Raw genomic sequence first — 18,254 nt, forward strand, 5'->3', positions numbered from 1 at the left:
TTTCTCTCATTGGTTGGATTACTGTTTGTTTTTTACTTTCTCCCCTATCAGTATCAGAGGTTCCCTGGATTACTGTGTAGATCATGATGGATTCCTTCTTAGTTTTAATTTGTTCAGCTATTCGTCTTATGAAATTCTTTTTTTTTTTTTTTTTTTGTGATTTGTGACTGAGACTTTCCCTCTCCTCTGTATAACATTCTTTTAAGTATTTCTCCAGCCTTGGTCCGACCGTCATGTACGGTACGGTATTAGTCTATGCTTGACTTGAAATGCCTGTGAAATTTAAAAGATAGCTTTGTTAGCTACAGAAATCTTGATGGGCAATTATTTTCTTTCAGGGCTGAAATATACCATTCCATGCTTCCCTGGATTTGAGCATTGCTGATGGGATCTGATGTTCTTCTGCCTTTATAAATGAGTTAATGTTTCTCATCAGAGCTTTAAATGTTTACTTTGTATGTTCTGAGACAGATTCTCATGTATCCCTGAATGTCCTTGTACTCACTATAGAGCTTACACTTCTGGTCTTCCTGCCTTCTTCACCGCCCAAGTTTTGCAACTACACGTGTGCATGGTTATAACCAATGTTTGTTGTGCTAGAGATTGAACTTGTGGCCTCAGTTCAACCAACTGAGCTATCCCAAGATATTTTTTTGTATTGCTGACATGTTATATCGTAGAAACATATGTACTCACTTATAAGTGGGTATTAGCTGTAAAGGATAATCATGCTACAATTCACAGACCCAGAGAGGCTAAGTAACAAGTGGGGCTTAGGTTGGGGAATGGAAGGTTCTTACTGGGAAGATGAGGCATTAGAATGGCTTCTTTCCAGGTCCTCAAAAAACTGGAGACCAAGTTAAGTGGTTAAGAGCACACAATGCTCTTGCAGAGGACCCGAGTTTCAGTATTGGTACCCACATTGTTGGGCAACTCTTAACTGCCTCCAGCTTCAGGGGCAGCTCATGCTTCTGGCCTCTCTAGGAACTGCCATGCAATACATGTGCACTTACCCATACACATACCCCAAATTGACAATCTCTGAAAAATAAAGAGTTCAGAAAAAGAAAGATTGTATGTGCAGCATAAGGAGGGGGTGTCAGTTGAAGCGAGACTCTGGCTTTCCTATGGCTTATGATGCTGCGGAATGGGTACCGATTGTTTCCCGTCTCCCAGATCTGTCTTCACAGTGGCTGTTTTTCTTTTTTGTGCAGCAGGGATGTCTGCTGGTCAAGTTTTACATTCTGTGGACAGGCAGATTTTCTCACTCTGTCCTGACTCTCCACATCACACTGCTGGGATAATGAGTGTTTTAGCTGAAGGGTATCTCCTAAATGCAATGGGGTATGAGCTGCAGCCACAGCACTGAGACTGGGACAGCTAGAGGCCCCAGCTTCATGCTTACAAGACCTCCTGAATACTAGCCACCCTGCTGGAGGGATCCAGCTGTGGGTATCAGAAACACCCCTTGGAATGTCAGTATCCTTAAGCACTAACAGTAGTAACAGGTAGGTGACTCTAGAATTTGATCCACCCATGGGTCTCATAACCACCTAATAATTTCTCCATGGTTTTCCCAGCCTGAGAACATACTGTCACCTGCATCCTTTGGTTTGTTGGTGACTAGCTTTCCTGCTCTCTACACAGCATGTGTGGACCTCTCTTTATCTTGGGATGCTAACAGGTTGAGGCTCTGTGGACGCTCCCTGGTTTCAGGTCCCCAGGTAGCTGTTTTTAAAAATAGATTCTCCCTTCAGATTGCTTCTGGCTACTGGCCTCTGAGTCATACAGTGTGACAAGATAAGAGTCTCTCTGCTGTTGAATTTTTCTGCTGGGGCAATTACTGCTGTGTCAAACCTGGATTTAAGGCTTGCAAGGGTCGTGGGCTTGTGCTGGGTATAGGACTGCCTGCATTTCACTTGGCTTGCCTTTTGGAAGTGGATGGGAACTGTATGGCTGAGGCTGAGCTTGGTGCCATCCCCACCTCTTCCCCCCCCCACACCCCCCTTTTTCACTTGTGTAGATTTCTGAAGCTCTCTGAAGTTCTTTCCTTTCCTTTTTTTTTTTTTTTTTTAATTTTTTGGCTCTTTCGAGACGAGATAGGATTTGCTGTGTATAGCCTTGGCTGTCCTGGAACTCACTCTAGACCACGCTGGCCTCGAACTCAGAAATTCGCCTGCTTCTGCCTCCCAAGTGCTGGGATCAAAGGCATGCGCCACCAGGCCCAGTTGCTCTTTCCTTTTCACTTTGGGATATAATCCCTTTTTCATTCAGACTCTCTCCTTCCTAGGCTCATGGAGAAGCAGCCTCCAATCTCCCACTGTACCTGTAAATTCATGTAGGGTTTCAGAATGCAGCTAAGCAGACCTATAAGCTACTCCAAAGCTCTCTGTTGGCCACCAGACTTTTTCTCTCCTTCAATGAGACAGTGTGCAGCTGGGGGCACGGGAGAGCTGGTTAAGAGCATACTTGCTCTTACAGTGGCTTCCAGTTTGGTTCTCAGCACTCATATGTAGCTCACAACCACTGTTAACTCCAGTCTCAGGGAATGCCATCCCCTCGTCTGACCCCTAGCGGCCTCAGCCACAAATGTGTACATCCAGTAGATTGTCATGATTCTATCTCCTCTCTTGCTTTAGCGCATCTCAATACTAGCAGCCTGTGTCCTCCAATAACCGAACTCGAGACTATGTTTTGACATGAGACCTGGTCGTTGAGCCTCTTTGCTGTTTTCATTGATTATTAGTTTTTGATAAGGTCTTGGTATCTATTTCTAGGCTGGCCTTAAATCCAATTATCTTCCTGATCAGTAGTACTGTGCGCCACCACGCGAATATTTAAGTTTTAAGTAGGGATTTGAAAGAGCGGTACAAGCCATTTGAATGAGGGGCTGCTCTTTTGCAGCCTTACCCACTAATCCGATGAGATAATGGGTAGCGATCCTTGTGGAACTTGTAAAGCAAGTTACAAGCGGTATAGTCTAGAAAGGCCTATCTGGTTAGAACACGTGCTCAAAGACAAGGCTGGATCTGGTGTAGCCCGATGTCCGCTACATCTCTCCGGGTTCAGAGTTGCCTCTCTTCTGCCCGTCGCGTGAGGCGTCGGTTGTTGAACACGGACCAGCAGTTCTGAGAGTAGAGGCGGGCAAGGCCGGCTGACGGAGGAACCACGCGGAGCCAGCACACCGCCTGATCTGCAGTTGAAGAAACCGCTCTGGGGCTGGACGGAGGCGGAGCAGAAGCTCACACTGGACCAACAGAAGAGCCTTAAGATGCTAAGAGCGATCCTGGGGCGGGCCCCGGCGCGAGGCACTCTGGGATTTGTAGTTTACTTCCCGGACAGCTCCTCTCTCATTTCGGCCGCCCGCCTTTTATTCCTCGCTCTATCCCGGCACGCCGACTACTTAGTCGCGGCACGTCCTCACGTACGACTACACTACCCAGAAATCTCTCCTTCGCGCTCCGGCAGGCGCAGGGTCTGCCTTGAACTACAGTTCCCAGAAGGCCACTGGAGAAGGGCTTCCCCCACTTTCCCGGGACCGCAATTCCCGGAGACTTGGTTTCGCGGCTTTTCTCTCTGTGTTGAGTCTCTCTTGGACCCGGATAGGTCTTGACCATCCAGCAGACCCACAGCGACGACGTGCTCCGTCGTGTCCAGTCGCAGGGTGTACTCTTTGGCCGGGCTTTCTGTCTCTTTAGCTACTTTTGCCGGACAGGCCGTCGCGGCTGGCCTGAGCAGTGACCTGGCGGGCCGCGCCTGCGCCCTGCCGCGTTTCCTGCCTGGCTGGTGGTGGCGGCCATTTTGTTCATCCTCCTCCTCCTCCTGCTCCTCCTGGTTGGAGCGCAGTGTCCGGAGCGGGCTGGGGGGAGCGGACCCGAGAGCCGGGTTCAGTACCTTTTCCTCTGTCCCCAGCCGGCGCCCGGAGCCCCCCTCCCCTTCCTTCCCGCCCCCTCCCCTCCCCAGCCCTGCCCTCCCCCTTGTCCCGGGATCACTCCGTCGCACCCACCATGATGGAAGACGACGGACAGCCCCGGACTCTGTGAGTACCCGAGACCCGGGGTGCCAGGCACCGAGTGGCCCGGGCACTGCGGGAAGCGGAGGGAGGGAGGGAGAGCAGGAGACCGGGACTAGAAGCGGAGAGCCGGGCGTCGCGGTGGCGCGGCTGTGAAGTGCATTCCTCATCTGTCCCCCTTCCCAGAGAAGGAAGCCCTCCCTTCCCCCCAAACACAGTCACTTCCTAGGGTCTAGGGCTTGTCTCGACTTTTTCCTCCCGACCCCTTTTTTGCACACTCTTGCTTGGCTGGGCTTGTGCACGGCTGAGGCTGTCAGGCGCGGGAGAGCTCCTGTTCCCCCTGTGCTCTGGGGGCTCCGGGCTGAGCCAGGAGCTGTGGGTCCCTACGGGGGCAGGGCTTGGCGGGGGTGGGACCACTACTGCATCCTTTGGCTTGAACGTTTAGCCTCAGTCCACGTCCTCAGCAGTCCACGTCCTCAGCCTCAGTCGCTCCGAGTCCTTCTCCCCAGTCTACCACTCTTTAACCAGAGGAGCCCCTTGTCTCTTTCTGCCCCACGTGCCCCACGCTGTCAGAAACACCCGCCTAGCGCCTGCTGCTTTTGAAGTGCCAAAGTGATTGCTTTTCGCCGCCGTGCACCACCTCTGTCCCTTGGATAACGAAGTTTACTTTGAGCGCTTACTGCGCCAAACTGACAACCAGTTAAACTCCTTTCGCTCAGTTAGTGATGCCGCTTCCTAATCCGTTTGTGCGTCCGGACCATCGGAGTTGGATAAAGGGATGTCTGCTCCCGCTATTTGTTGCCTGTCTTTTGAGTGCTATTTTTCGCGGTATAGCTGTCGGGTTTCACCTGAAGCCCAATCTAATGAATGAATCGCATCTTCCAACCGCTTAATTGGCGTTCCCTACCCCCCCCCCCCGCCGGGCCCCCCCTCCCATGCAGAGTGATGACTCAGCGTCTGTATTCCTTTCCAAATAGTGTGGCACTCTTTTTTTTTTTTTTTTTCTTCCTTAGTCTGAGTAATTTCCAATTCATTGTTCAAAGTGAGCACCTTGGGTTTTCCCAGCCTCTCCAGGCCTACTACTCCTGCCTGGAGTAAATACATAGAGTCAGCCTACTGCTTTGTCTCTCTTGCCTCCCACTGCCTACTATTGATTGGTATGATGGTCAGAGTCCACTTGGCTGGGTTAGCTGATGGGGAAAGTACTTTTTGGGGAATCGACGACGGTGGATAGACATTCAGGACCTCTGACTAGCTAGCTTCTCAGAGCTTCATGCGTAGCACAGAAAATATGTTCAGTAAAGAAGGTCCATATGTATATTCAGTGTTGATACAGATTTTTTTGAGCATTGTTTATATTTTACATTTTTATTTCTCTTAACATCTGGCTTGGGGAACTTGAAAACATCTTTTTTTTTTTTTTTTCTTTAACTTGAAAACATCCTAAACATATCATACCCCCTGAATGAAAATCTTTGTGTGTGTGAGATCTTCCAGCATCTGGGAAAGCTAGCAAGTATCTGGGAAAGGCCTAGCAAGTATATATTCAAGGAAGATGACAGTTACATTGTATCTAAAATACCTGAAATGTCATCATTGCATCATAATAGCTACTGGATAATTGGTAAATTCTCATGTCTCATTAACTGCATCTATTTGTTCCTTAGAAGAGGTTTCTTGTTTTTGTCTGTTACATAGTATTCCTTTTCTGTTTTTTTTAATTCCTGTAATTTCTTCGCATCCACATTATCAGATCTCCTTTAGACCAGAGCTCAATTTTAATATTTCATACATTTATCATCTCAGATCTCTTTTTTTTTCTGAAAGACATTTCAGTTGTCTATGTTTGGTTACCTAAATCTGTGATGTATACATATGAGTGAATAAACATCTTAGCTCTATTGTTCCTGTATATCAGTATGTGTTTATATACCTTCCTTTTCCCACTTTTCTCCATGGGAAGTCGAGGTGTTTTTGTTATGTTTTTAAGTATAAGAACTGTACAGCTTCCTAGGACTTAACCTTTCCTGCACTTAGTTCACTCTGAAAAATAAGAGGTGCTCAAATTTTTTACAAATGTACTTTGGTTAAAGTAGTGTTGTCTGGTTTTTAAATTTTTTGATTGATTTAAATTACAGGTATTGTCATACTTCCTGAAGTTTGTTTGTTTATATATATATGTGTGTGTGTGTATATACACATACATACATACATGTATATATATATATATATATATATATATATATGTAAACCTAATGTAAAGTCTTGACATCGAAGTAAATGTTTAATAGGATATGATTTTACTTATGAAGGGCCTATATTTTGCATTGTGATCTATGGATTAGGCTTCTCAAGTGGCTACTATGGTTTTAAATTATGTACTCTAAATAAAGCTTATCTTAACTTGTTTACTTTAAAATGCCTGTGTGTTACTAGTAAGGTTTTCTTCCTACAGACACACACAAGCTAAGACATATGGTTATCTTCAGAAAACAATATGGTGTTTATAGCCTAGGTAGGTTTTTAAATATTCATTATCTACAGTATTACTAATTTATTTGATGGTATTTAAAGTGGTATAGAATTGCCTTGATGTTGAGTCTGAAATCCTGTTTGTCATATAGTTGCTTTAAAGGTCTGTTTTCTGGTGTTCTCATTCTTATTTGACATTTATTTAGGGTTATTAGTGATCTTAAAAACAAACCAATGAGATCATAGTACTTGAGATACTTGTGTTTGAAGTAGACCAGCCTTGTAGGATACACTTCAACCTTGGGTTGTGTTTTTGCAGTGTAGTGATTTATCTGTGGTATCTGAACCCACAGTTCAACACTAAATTATATCAGTCAATTGCAGTTTAGTCCTCTGTTTGGTGTACTAAAACCCTAGAAACTGTGGCTCTAGGATAAAACTGATGCAACCCAATAAGACTATTTATTCTTCCTTGATACTCAGTAAGAAAGAGGAAATAAACCATCAATTTAGAGTGTGTTCTGAAGATGTGTGAGCAAGGCAGAAGAACACAATCTAAGGATCTCATAGCCTTAGCCACACCATTGATTTAGCTCTATTGTGGCTGTAATCAATCTGGTTCAACTTAATCACCTTTGTCTCTTCAAAGTGTGTGTGGGTGCAGCCTTTAAAGGCCCTTGCTCAGGTTAGTGACCCTGCTCTACTGTGCCTGTGCCTTTCTTCTACTGTGCTGCCTTCCTAAACTGAAATAGTGACAACTTAGACCCTTTAGAGGGCTATGAGGGTTATTGTTGAAAATCTTTTGTATAGGAACTTGTTAAGAATAATGGAAAAACTGCCTTTATGGAAATGTAGCCCCACTATATTTTGTTTAAAAGGACTGGTAATTTCAGTTTTGGTGGGGTTACTTTCTAGAGCGAGAGCACATTTGGTGGAAAAGCTGTCATTAGCTTTCTGCAAGGTGCAGTGTGGTTAATTTCTGCCTCGTTGGACATAGGAAGTCGTTCATTGGCAGTGTGAACTTCTGCCTGCTGTGAAACTGCCAAGTTTTCTAGTCTCCAATGACACTTAGACCCAATGTCAGGGATAAAGGTATCATTTCAGTTATTAATGCTTCAGTCCCTACAGTTCCTGTTCTTAGAAGACAAAATAGACTGTAAGGTATGCATTTTCCTTATTTTTCCTTGAGTTAAAAATGGTTTTGGAATTTCCTGAGTGTTTTCTGTTACTATAAGAACTCAAGCCATTCTACTGTTTTGTACATGTTCTTCTGGTAGAGACTGCATATTTAAAAACTTGGAACTTTAGAATATACTACTACTTAGCTGCAGCAGAAGGTGCAGTATAGAAAATATTATTTGGAGAGAAACATATCAATTCAATAAGCTACCAAAGATGGTGGGAGCACAATATAAATTGTGCTTCTATTATATACATAAATTACAGAACCTTTAGTAGAAAAGTCAGTCTAAAGTTTAGATAAATGTATTTGAAGTTATATACTGGATTGTGTCCTTTTCATCTTAACAGATTACAGTGTCCTCTATCATGGAAGGCTTTGTATGTTTTAAAACTTAGTCTGCTTTAGCAGTTAAATCCTAGTGTAAGTATTTGAAAAAATAGGATAACTCAGCACTGGACTTTTCTATAAATATTTCATGGCATTCTAAACCTAAATGTTAGCAGTTTTGATCTTTGACAGTGCTAGATATGGAAATCAAATATATCCCTCACAGATTGGAAATGGGTTGACTTAGAATGAAAAGCTTGTTAAATAAAAACAGCTTTTATTGTGACTTAGCTGTGAAAAGTAACATGCATTTTTTTCTTTTAAATGAATGTTTTAAAACATTAACCTGAACTTAAACCTGTTTTAATCATCAAAACTTTGCTATAGTAAAATGATGTTCTGTTTATTTTTTGTTACTAGCTAGCTTCACATTTAAAAATCACTGCTAACCCTTGTCCTCTCCCAGAAATGAGCACACTAGACTGCTTAGATGAATATAGATTACTTGGTCATTTTCTTTAGAATGGGTCTCTTACAAAATCAAGTTATTCCATAGTCACAGGCTCATAAAGCCACTATGAGTGAAAAGGATCAAGTAGGTGTTTATAGCTAGTTCATAATCCTTTAACTATTTGCTGCTACTGAGAAGGGAAAAAAAAATCACTGCATGGCCTATAGTGGGTCAGCTCCATTTAAGTTATAAGGAAAAGATGGCATGCTAGAATTAAACCAGTTTGTCTGCTAGCTTGTTCTTTTATTTCAGTAGCACAGGACTTGTGTTTCAGCCTTAGAACATGTGTCCTGATGTTGTTGGTTACCACTGTGAAGTTCTCAGTAAGCTGGGAAGCTGCTGCTCATTTTCTTCTTAATTTCTTTTTTATGTGTGCGTGTATGTGTGTGTGTGTGCTTGTGTCTGTGTGCATTATATGTGCATACATGTGAGCACAAAGGTGTGGGAGGAGGCCAGAAGAGAGTGTTGGTTCCCTGGAACTGGAGTTACAGGCATTGTGAGCTGCCAGACCTAGGTGCTGGGAACTGAACTCGGTCCTCTGCAAGAACATCAGGCATGCTTAATGTCTGGGCCACCTTCCTTACCCATTCTTAACCCATCTTTTTTAGGTTTTTCTTATCCATAGCTTTCTCTTGCCCTTTTCCTTTTAACATGTTTCATTTGAAAGCTTTTTATGTATTTAATGTGGCAACTGTTGCAAGCCTAATTTTAGTCTCAGCACTGTTTTCTAATGTTGTATTGTGGTTAGAAAAGTAAAATGGTGTCCTTTAATTTCCCAGAAGAAACTATGTCACATTTGACAAGTAATATTTTGGTTTATGGAGTGGTTTGTGAAAATGTTCATTTAAGGTGTTTGTTGAGAACCAGAAAGACTTTTGGCAATTTACCGAGCTAAGTTAAACCCATAGTGTAAGACAGAAACCAAGGTAGTCATCTCTTGGGGGTAAGGTGATGACTTTTCTTTTTTCTTGTTAACATTTTTAATCAATAGGTAATTTGGGAGGAAAAGAATCCTCAAACCTTTCAATTAAAATATTCAGTTAAAAGTATTTTTTGAGTTTATCTTAATTTTTCTCTGAATTTCTAAAGAACTCTTCTTAAACTTTTGTTATCCTCGTGAAATTGTATTTTGTTGATCCTGATACTTTTTTTTTAATGAGAAAGTTTAAATTATTCAATTCCCTTTTTCTTAAAGCAGTGAAGGTGTGCCATCCATCAGTAACAGGCTTCTTTAGCCAAAAGTGGAACAGACCCCAGCTTCCCCACCCCACCTACTCTCTGTTTTGCTAGAACTGAACTCCTACTCTCTTCTTTGTTCATGTAATTGTTTTGGTTGGCAGCGTTAAGATGAGCCCACTAACAACTACTGTCTAGTATTAGTTCATCAAGATGTCTTAGTAAATCAGTATTTGTGGTGTAAATTATTATAAAATAGAAAATATAGCTATTATAGGGCTAGGCATAACTGGATACATTTATCAAAGACAGGGACTTGAAATAAAAGATGACAAAATAACATATTACAGGTGTAGCTAAAGAAACATTGCTAATAATGTTTTGTTTTTTGTTTTCTCTCTCAGATACGTAGGTAACCTCTCCAGAGATGTGACAGAAGTCCTTATTCTTCAGTTATTCAGTCAGATCGGACCCTGTAAAAGCTGTAAAATGATAACAGAGGTAAGGTCTTCCTGGCTAGATGTGCCATCTGTTACCCTGATACTGAGTGTTTTTAGATGATACATGAGTTGATTCTAAAATTCTAAAATTCATTTTAATTTAAGCTTCAGATTATTCTGTTGGAGAGATTCCCGTTGTGGTATTGACGTAATCGGTTGATTTGGCTAGTAATCTAGGTCTGGAGTGAAGTCTGGTGTGAGAAGGCCAAGACTCGGCACCGATCCTTCCCAGTGCTGACGGAGTCACCCTCAGGTGACTCTGCTTGTCAACAGTCTGTCTGGGAAAGATGGCAGATGATGGTATTTTACATACTCCAATGCAAATACTCATAATTCAGTCTACATTTCAAGGTCAGGTTTAGTATGTTTTGAAGTCAGCATTCGGTTATTATGTGCACAGTGGAGCAGCAAGCATCTTATGTATCTTTTAGAAAATACTAAAGCCTGAAGAACTTTCTGCAGATAGGAATTTAAATTGCATAATAATTTTACTTGCTCTAGAGATGTAGCTCAGTGGTAGAGCAGCATGTACTCATGATATGCAAGGCCTTGGGTTCAACCCCTAGTACCAAAATAAAATCTAACATTTTGTCTTATTTTCAAAGAAAAAAATTTACTTTTCTCATTAAGACTCTAGTTGTATACAGTGACTCCTGTATCAGTTACTCTTTTCTTCCTTTCTGCCTGTTTATCTTTTTTTTTTTTTTTTTTTTTTGACTGCTGTATACCAGATACTGTGGTAAGTGCTAAGAATCTATTGGTGAATAAGAGTTCCTCTCCTGATAAGATTTTAGGGCTGGTAGGGGACTAAAGTCAATACATAGGATATAGAATAGAAAGCTAGGGATCATTTAGCTTAAAGTGTGGTGGGAACTTACGGTGAATATCTGCTATGGTTGTGGGTCATGGGAAGTTTCTACTGGGAGTCAGACTGGAACCCAAAGGATAACAGACACTTCTGCAGTGAAGTCTGAGGAAGAAGATCTGTGAAGAGAAGAGTGTCGATGGAGCCTGTGGTATAAGAGGAGTGCCTGTGAAAAAGAGAAACCAGAGGTCTCTTTCTTGTTTAGGAGGTGTATAGATGGAGTTTGAAATGGGATTAGTCATAGAAATGCCAGCAGGTAATAAGACGAGTGTCTGGAAGGGCATGGAACCATACTGCTTTGTAAGGAACTTGTGTTTCAGTCTAAAATGGGGAACTATAAAAAAAAATCTGTGAAGAACATTGGCTTTTTAATCTCTTAATTGATGACACATTCTGTTGTGTATATTTTTTCCTTGTTTTCATTTCTAACTTTGAGACTGCATTCTTTCATTACTAAAAATACTTTTCATGAGCACTATTGTCAACACAGTGGAAAAGCAAAGGAAGTTCCAGATGAATAGAGAGAAGAGCCATGGAGTGAATAAGTGTTCTGTGATGACTGAGTGGAGGATGAGGCAGAGGACACGTGGAAGGCAAGACCTCACCTCTCTTAGTCTAGGCAAGAATATCAAGATGCTATCGTCTGAGTTAAAGACTAGAACAGAGGGAAAGCAAAACAGCAAAGCCCTCAACTTGAAAAGAGGATGACTGGACTCTAGTGAGCGGTTGTTGGGACAGGCAGGATTCAGCATCTCATAGGGTACTATGGGCCAGGACAGAGTTGAGATTGTAATGCCAGGTCATTGGAGAGGTTTAGTCAGGGAGAAAACAGAGTCTAATTTGTAAATTTAAAACGGTCTGTGTGGAAAATAATTTGTAGAGGGGTGTAGGATACAAGAGCAGGAGAAAAACCAGGTGGGTTTATTCTGCTTGTCTGAATAAGAAATGATGGCTTGCTGGGTGTTAGAAGGGTAGTGAAGAAAGACAGTAGTACATTTAGAGGTTTTATTTTGGAGGTAGGAACAATAGGACTAGAATGTTATAGGAATCAGGGGAGACTTAAGATTCTTGTCAGTGCAATCATGTGGGAGTAAACATGCTTCTTGCTAAAATGGGAATGACTGAGAAAGGCACAGGATGGATGGGGGAGTGGTGGCAATCAAGAATTTTGTTTTGGCAGTGTTAAATTTAAGTTACACTTTGCCTATACAAATGGAGGTTTTATGTAGGCAGTTGGATAAGTGAGTTTGGAACTGCAGAGAGAACAGTGCTGAAGGATATAGTAACTTTTAATCCATGGAACTAGGTAATCTTACCTAGTTATGTAGGAAAAGGTGATAGAGGAAAATGGAGGGCCTGAGGTCTGAGACCTAGAGCTTGGAACAACTCAGCATTCAAGAGTCACAGACAGAGTTAAGCTGGAGTGACAGGCCTTCTGAAACAGCCTACAGTGAGGAAGTGGGTCACCAACAGAAGAGACAATTTACAGGAGGGAAGATGATGGTCAGTTATTGTGAATTGTGTGGAAGAAGAGAGATCAGGTGGCAGAGAGGTCACTGGTGAGTTAGCGTGCAGTTTCAGTGTCTGGTCAGCTTGATGGCAATGGCTGTGAATGCCTTCAGGAATGCAAAGGATGGAGAAAGGAAAGAGTCACTAGAATAGTCTTGATTCATCTGATCAATGTTTTTTTTAAAAAAAAATCTGTGTGTGTATACAGACATTTGAGGAATGAGAAGAACTCTTTACAGCTAACTCAGTCATGTATTCTAATACCTAGATTTGAACCTGTAGTTTTAAAATCTGTCATATATCTGTTTTGACATTTATGTTATCCAATCAGTAATGGTGACCAGAGTCATTAAGGTAAGGACTCAACTGATTGGTAGAGTGTTGCTTGGCAGTGGTTTAGGTAGGAAGTTTCTAAAGGACATAGACTCCAGAAAGGATTATCTAACATCTAGACAGTTTTCTTTTACACATTTGATTTTGTTATATAAAGAATACTGAGTAGCTGGGCAGTGGTGGTGCACACCTTTAATCCCAGCACTTGAGAGGCAGAGGCAGGTGGATCTCTATGAGTTCTAGGCCAGCCTGGTCTACAGAGCGAGTTCCAGGACAGCCAGGCCTACACAGAGAGACCCTGTCTTGAAAAATAAAACAAAATAAAGTCTTCTTTTGTTTTATAACTTCTTTTTATTTGGTCTGTATTGTTGAGACAGGTCTTGCTATGTAGCAATGAAACTCACCATGTTGTCCTTGAACAAGTGGTGATATTCCTAAGTGGTGGGACTGTAGTCCTGGGCAACCACATCCACTGGCTTTGTTTTTTTGGTTTTTTTTTTTTTTTTTTCCTTAGCTATTATTCATAGACTCTAGTTTTCACTGTATAATGGTATGCAATGTGTATATACATATAATCTCTAATTTTAAGACAAACATTAAAAATTTGAACCTCTGACAGTTGAATTTAAACACGGCTCAATCAGTGCCGTGTGAATGTTTAAATACAGTGTCTTCCCTTACCCAAGGTCAGCTTCAGTTCAAAATATAAATGGAAATGGAAAATTTCACAAGGAAACACTTTATAAGTTTGGTTTTTGTTTTTGAGACAGGGTCCCTGGCTGTTCTGGAGCTTGCTGTGTGAACCAGACTGACCTCAAACTAGCATAGATCCACCTGTTTCTGTCTCCTGAATGCTGGGATAAAAGGCAGGTGCCACCATGCCCATCCCAATTCAAAACTTGTGAATTACAAAACTGAGTTGTGTGGTGGAATCTCTTAGTGTCCAGAATGAGACACACAAGAGTTGTGTCCAACATACTCAGATTGTGCATGCTACCCGCCACAGTTACCCACTTAGTAACTGTCGTCAGATGACTATAAAGTGTCTGTGTAGTGCTCATGTTCCAATAACTTGTCCTTAATGATGGCTCCAGTATGAAGTAATGCTGACAATCAGATCCCAAAGACCAGTCATAAAGTGTGTCCTTTAGATGAAAAGGTAAAAATTCTCCAGCTAATAAGTAAAGAAAATTACATGCTGAGTTTGAATATGAACAGTAGGAGCGAATCTTTGGTGAAAGTGTAAAAAAATGGAAAAAATAATAACCCAAGTTTTTCTGTTGCACCTAAAGCCCACTTAGGGCGCTGAGGCTACGGCGCTGTTACGATGGACTGGGGTTTCTGGCCAGTCAGAGTCAACACAAGATGGAATAGGCATTATAAGAAAAATAGTATAAAGAGGACTTGATGCTATCATAGATTTCAGGCATCTGTTAGGGTCTTAGAACACTTTACCCACAGATAAGGAGAGCCACAAGACATGCGCACACAGAATATGAAAGTATCAATATGAACATATAGGAGCTGGCCTGTTTCTGCTTAGATGAAATTGGTATTACTCTGCATGAATATACTGGTTTCCTAAAATCTGTGTGATGGTTTTATATATCATTGTATTAAAATGAGACAGGATCTTACTATATAACCCTAGTTGGCCTAGATCTGCTATGTAGATTAGGCTGGCTTCAAACTTGAACTCTGAGATCCACTTGCCTCTGCCTGCAGGAATTAAATATGTGCTCCAAGATTGGCCCAGATTGTTTTTTTTTGTTTTTGTTTTTGTTTTTTTGTGGTCTGTCTGCCCATCGTCAGTGAGTGTATCTGGTAAATACTCATTCTTCCACACACAGGGGAAACCTGAGTGTTTCCTTTCTCTGCTTCTTTCTTTTGTCTTCTGGCTATGACAATGGGATTTTGTACGAGAGAGAGAGAGAGAGAGAGAGAGAGAGAGAGAGAGAGAGAGAGAGAGAGAGAGAGAGAGAGAGACACAGAGACAGAGAGAGAGACAGAGAGACAGAGACACGGGGGGGGGGGGGAGAGGGAGAGGAGGAGAAAGAGACTACATATTAGACATATTAGTCTTAGGACATTTTACATTAAATACTGCTGAATGTTTTTAACCTGACATAAAAAATGTACATTGAGCTACTGATCCATACAGGTTTCAGTTTTTTTTTTAAAATTGTTTATTTTAGATAGGGCTAATTTCTTAGCATCCTTATTAGTTATGTATTTTCCAACTCATGAACATTTTTTTTAACTTGGTGCTTTGTGACACGAATGTGTAGCTTTGTCCTGGGTTTACTTAATATTTATTTAGTTCCTTGGTTTTAAGATCCTTGGTAGCAAGCCCCATGCCCTGACCCATGCTAGACACTTGCTCTCCCACTGAGCTGTGCCCAACATGTGCTAGAATATGTACATTTTCTGCAGCAGTTATATTCTAGATCACTAGTGTGTTTGCTTGACACTGAAAGACATACTCAAAATGTCATCGTATTCTACAGTGTATTGTGCTTGTTTTAAAGGTCTGCCTTTTAATGTGTGTGTGCCTGTGGAGGCCATGTTGGTCTTCAACTTCTGAGTCTCCTGCTTCTGCTTCCCTCATGCTAAGATTACATGTGTGTGTAATCATGCCTTACTACCATGCCTGTTTGAAAGATGGAGGATTCATTTTATTAACTAGTTTCAATAACTTTTATATTTTTCTTCTTTATTTCCTCTTTTAGAAAAAGGACTACATTACATCTAGTCTGGTTAACAATACAAATGCTGTAAATTGTAGTGCTGACCACCCTAGTTTTGATCAGTGGTTAACATGATCTCATTTCTATATAGTTTGTTTTTTTTGAGACAAGTTCTCTCTAGCCTTGGCTGTCCTGAAACTCCGTATAGACCATGCTGGATATAGACTATGCTGGCCTGGTCACAGATCTGCCTGCCTCTGCCTCCCAAGTGTTAGGATTAAAGGTTTGTGCCACCATGTCCGGCTACATTTTTGTATTTTTTTTTTCTTACAAGCCTGAAATATAGTATATGAAGGATTGTAATCCATAAGTAGAAATCACCCTTTTAAAATAATTTTGGTGCTGGATGGTTGTGGAGTGTGCTCTTAACACCAGCGCACAGGAGGTGGAGGTAGGCAGAGCTCTTGAGTTTGAGGCCAGTCTGGTTTACATAATGAGTTCAAGGACAGAAAGCAGGGTTTCTCTGTTTTGAAAAAAAAAAAAAAAAACCCCAAAAAGCAATAATAATTATAATAATGACAATGCTGTAAGAAAAGAGCAGTGATAATGAGCAGTCCTCACTAAATCTGAGGGAGAGGTTTAAAACTAGTAAGAGGCTCTACCTTATACTTCCCCAGTCTTCTATATTCTAATTTAACACTCACAGTCATGATTCTTTACTGTTTGTATGGCTCTGCTGGAATACAACAGTACTCGGAGGCTCAGCCTAAGTCTTAAGTGTTAGGCTTTCATAGACTTATGGAATCTCACCTTGTGCATTCCATGCTGTCAGTAATGTTTTTTCCTGGATTTTCTTCTCAGCAACCCGATAGCAGAAGGGTCAACTCTTCTGTTGGATTTTCTGTTTTGCAGCATACAAGCAATGACCCATATTGCTTTGTGGAATTTTATGAACACAGAGATGCAGCTGCTGCATTAGCTGCTATGAATGGGAGAAAAATTTTGGGAAAGGTAAGATAATGGGATGGTGACATCCAATGAATGTATATGTTTGCATGTTAAATCAGACTGTATTCTTTCTTAGCAAGATTAAAAATAGGCTACTGAGTGGTCTCTATTCAGCCTAGTGCCTTTGCACAAATAATCCAACTTGATAGGTGATTTATTAAGTGGTCAGTGTTAACAGTTCATAATGACATGCCTAATAATTGTATTAAATATAATCTTTGTTTTTAGGAGGTCAAAGTAAACTGGGCAACAACACCAAGTAGCCAGAAAAAAGATACTTCCAGTAAGTACTTCTGCTGCGCTTTACTGTGGAAGCCGACAAAACCCTGGCAGTCTTACCAGCTTACCTAAGGTTTTCCCTCCTTTAGTGTTGCCTGACTTCTTAAGTATTTGATTACCAAATGCTTTGATTTCAGATCACTTCCATGTGTTTGTTGGGGATTTGAGTCCAGAAATTACAACAGAAGATATCAAGTCAGCATTTGCCCCCTTTGGTAAAATATCGTAAGTATCATAGTCAGTGTCAGACTCAGTAGTGATGGGCAGAGCTGTATGAGTAACATGTATTAGAATCAAGGTTCTTTCTCTAGTTAGTGTGTTTTTCTTTGGTTTTTACTTTTCTTCTTTTGGTTTGTTTTGTTTTTTGAGTAGATGTCGTTGCAAATGTTGATGTCATTTCAATGTTTGGGGTCTTGTTTTCAGATAATCTTGTGTATAATATGTTTAGAAATTTTAAGTGATTCTGTTTGTTACATTTAAAGCAAATATTTAGATGGTAAAACTTCTAGCTCTTTGTCAAATGTTTTCAAATATTGATGGTTAAGAATATTGGGTTAATGAAAACTAAATGTTATCTTAATTGTGTATTAAATTTTTATTGAAGGAGTTTTTAAGTGGGGGGGGATCTAGGCAAATCCTTGTATTTTATGGTTAAATTGCAAATGTTCTTATATAATGATAAATGCATTTTAAGATTTAACTTTGAGAATACAATAATAATACAATTGCAATATTAAAATGTTTTCATGTCTAGATAATAGATATGAGATTAAATTGACTTTTGTTAGTGATATTTGATTTTGCTAGTGAGGGGACAAATATGGGTTGATTTTTTTTAAAATATGCTCAAATTTTGTTATTTGATTAAATATATTGGAAAATTAAAGATGGTTGCAAGTTCTATAAAATGTCATAATTTTGATTAAAATGAATTGGTTATATATTTGTCGATTTAAATTAAATGTATAACTACAGAAATGTTTTAAGAACAACAACTTTTCTATTAACTTATAACTTGTTGTTCTATAGATTTAACTTATTGTAAGAAAGATTTAATTCTTAATTTTCTATTTTGATATTTGCTTTGCTTTTTAATCTAATGGTAAGTAATACTGTTGTAAAATTAGTGTGAAATGATACAGGTTGCTGTTTTTGATCTTTATTTATACCTGAGACCTGCAGTTTTCTACAGTCCAAGTCACAATTAAAAGTAATAGCATTCTGGTTATTTTGCAGAATTGCTCATAAGAATGGACAGGATCTTGAAGGCTAACTGCAAGGAACTGTGCACACTGGAACTCAGTTGTAGATTTTTTTTCTCATTTCTATTTATTCTTATTATACATTATTTATATATACATATTTTAGTATTTACATTTTAACATTCTATAT

At 40.5% G+C, this 18,254-nt stretch overlaps 1 protein-coding gene across 10 annotated transcripts in view; it reads left to right on the forward strand.

The window, feature by feature from the left end:
• Tial1 (TIA1 cytotoxic granule associated RNA binding protein like 1) overlaps window positions 1-18,254 on the forward strand; it is a 59,595-nt gene that overhangs the window by 34,176 nt on the left and 7,165 nt on the right. For 4 of the 10 annotated variants that reach the window (XM_029479432.2, XM_029479428.2, XM_029479430.2 and 1 more), the window contains 4 exons: window positions 10,086-10,182; window positions 16,437-16,586; window positions 16,812-16,866; window positions 17,000-17,087. In XM_029479432.2, coding sequence (XP_029335292.1) covers window positions 10,086-10,182; window positions 16,437-16,586; window positions 16,812-16,866; window positions 17,000-17,087 — 390 coding nt within the window. Of the gene's footprint in view, window positions 1-3,516; window positions 4,040-6,467; window positions 6,528-10,085; window positions 10,183-16,436; window positions 16,587-16,811; window positions 16,867-16,999; window positions 17,088-18,254 lie in introns of those variants that run through there. The other 6 variants (XM_021166439.3, XM_021166440.3, XM_021166437.3 and 3 more) reach the window with 6 other exon arrangements.

This window comes from Mus caroli, unplaced genomic scaffold, assembly GCF_978045245.1.
Source record: "Mus caroli unplaced genomic scaffold, Mus_caroli_1 scaffold_8, whole genome shotgun sequence".
In the NCBI taxonomy this organism is placed as follows: Eukaryota; Metazoa; Chordata; class Mammalia; order Rodentia; family Muridae; genus Mus; species Mus caroli.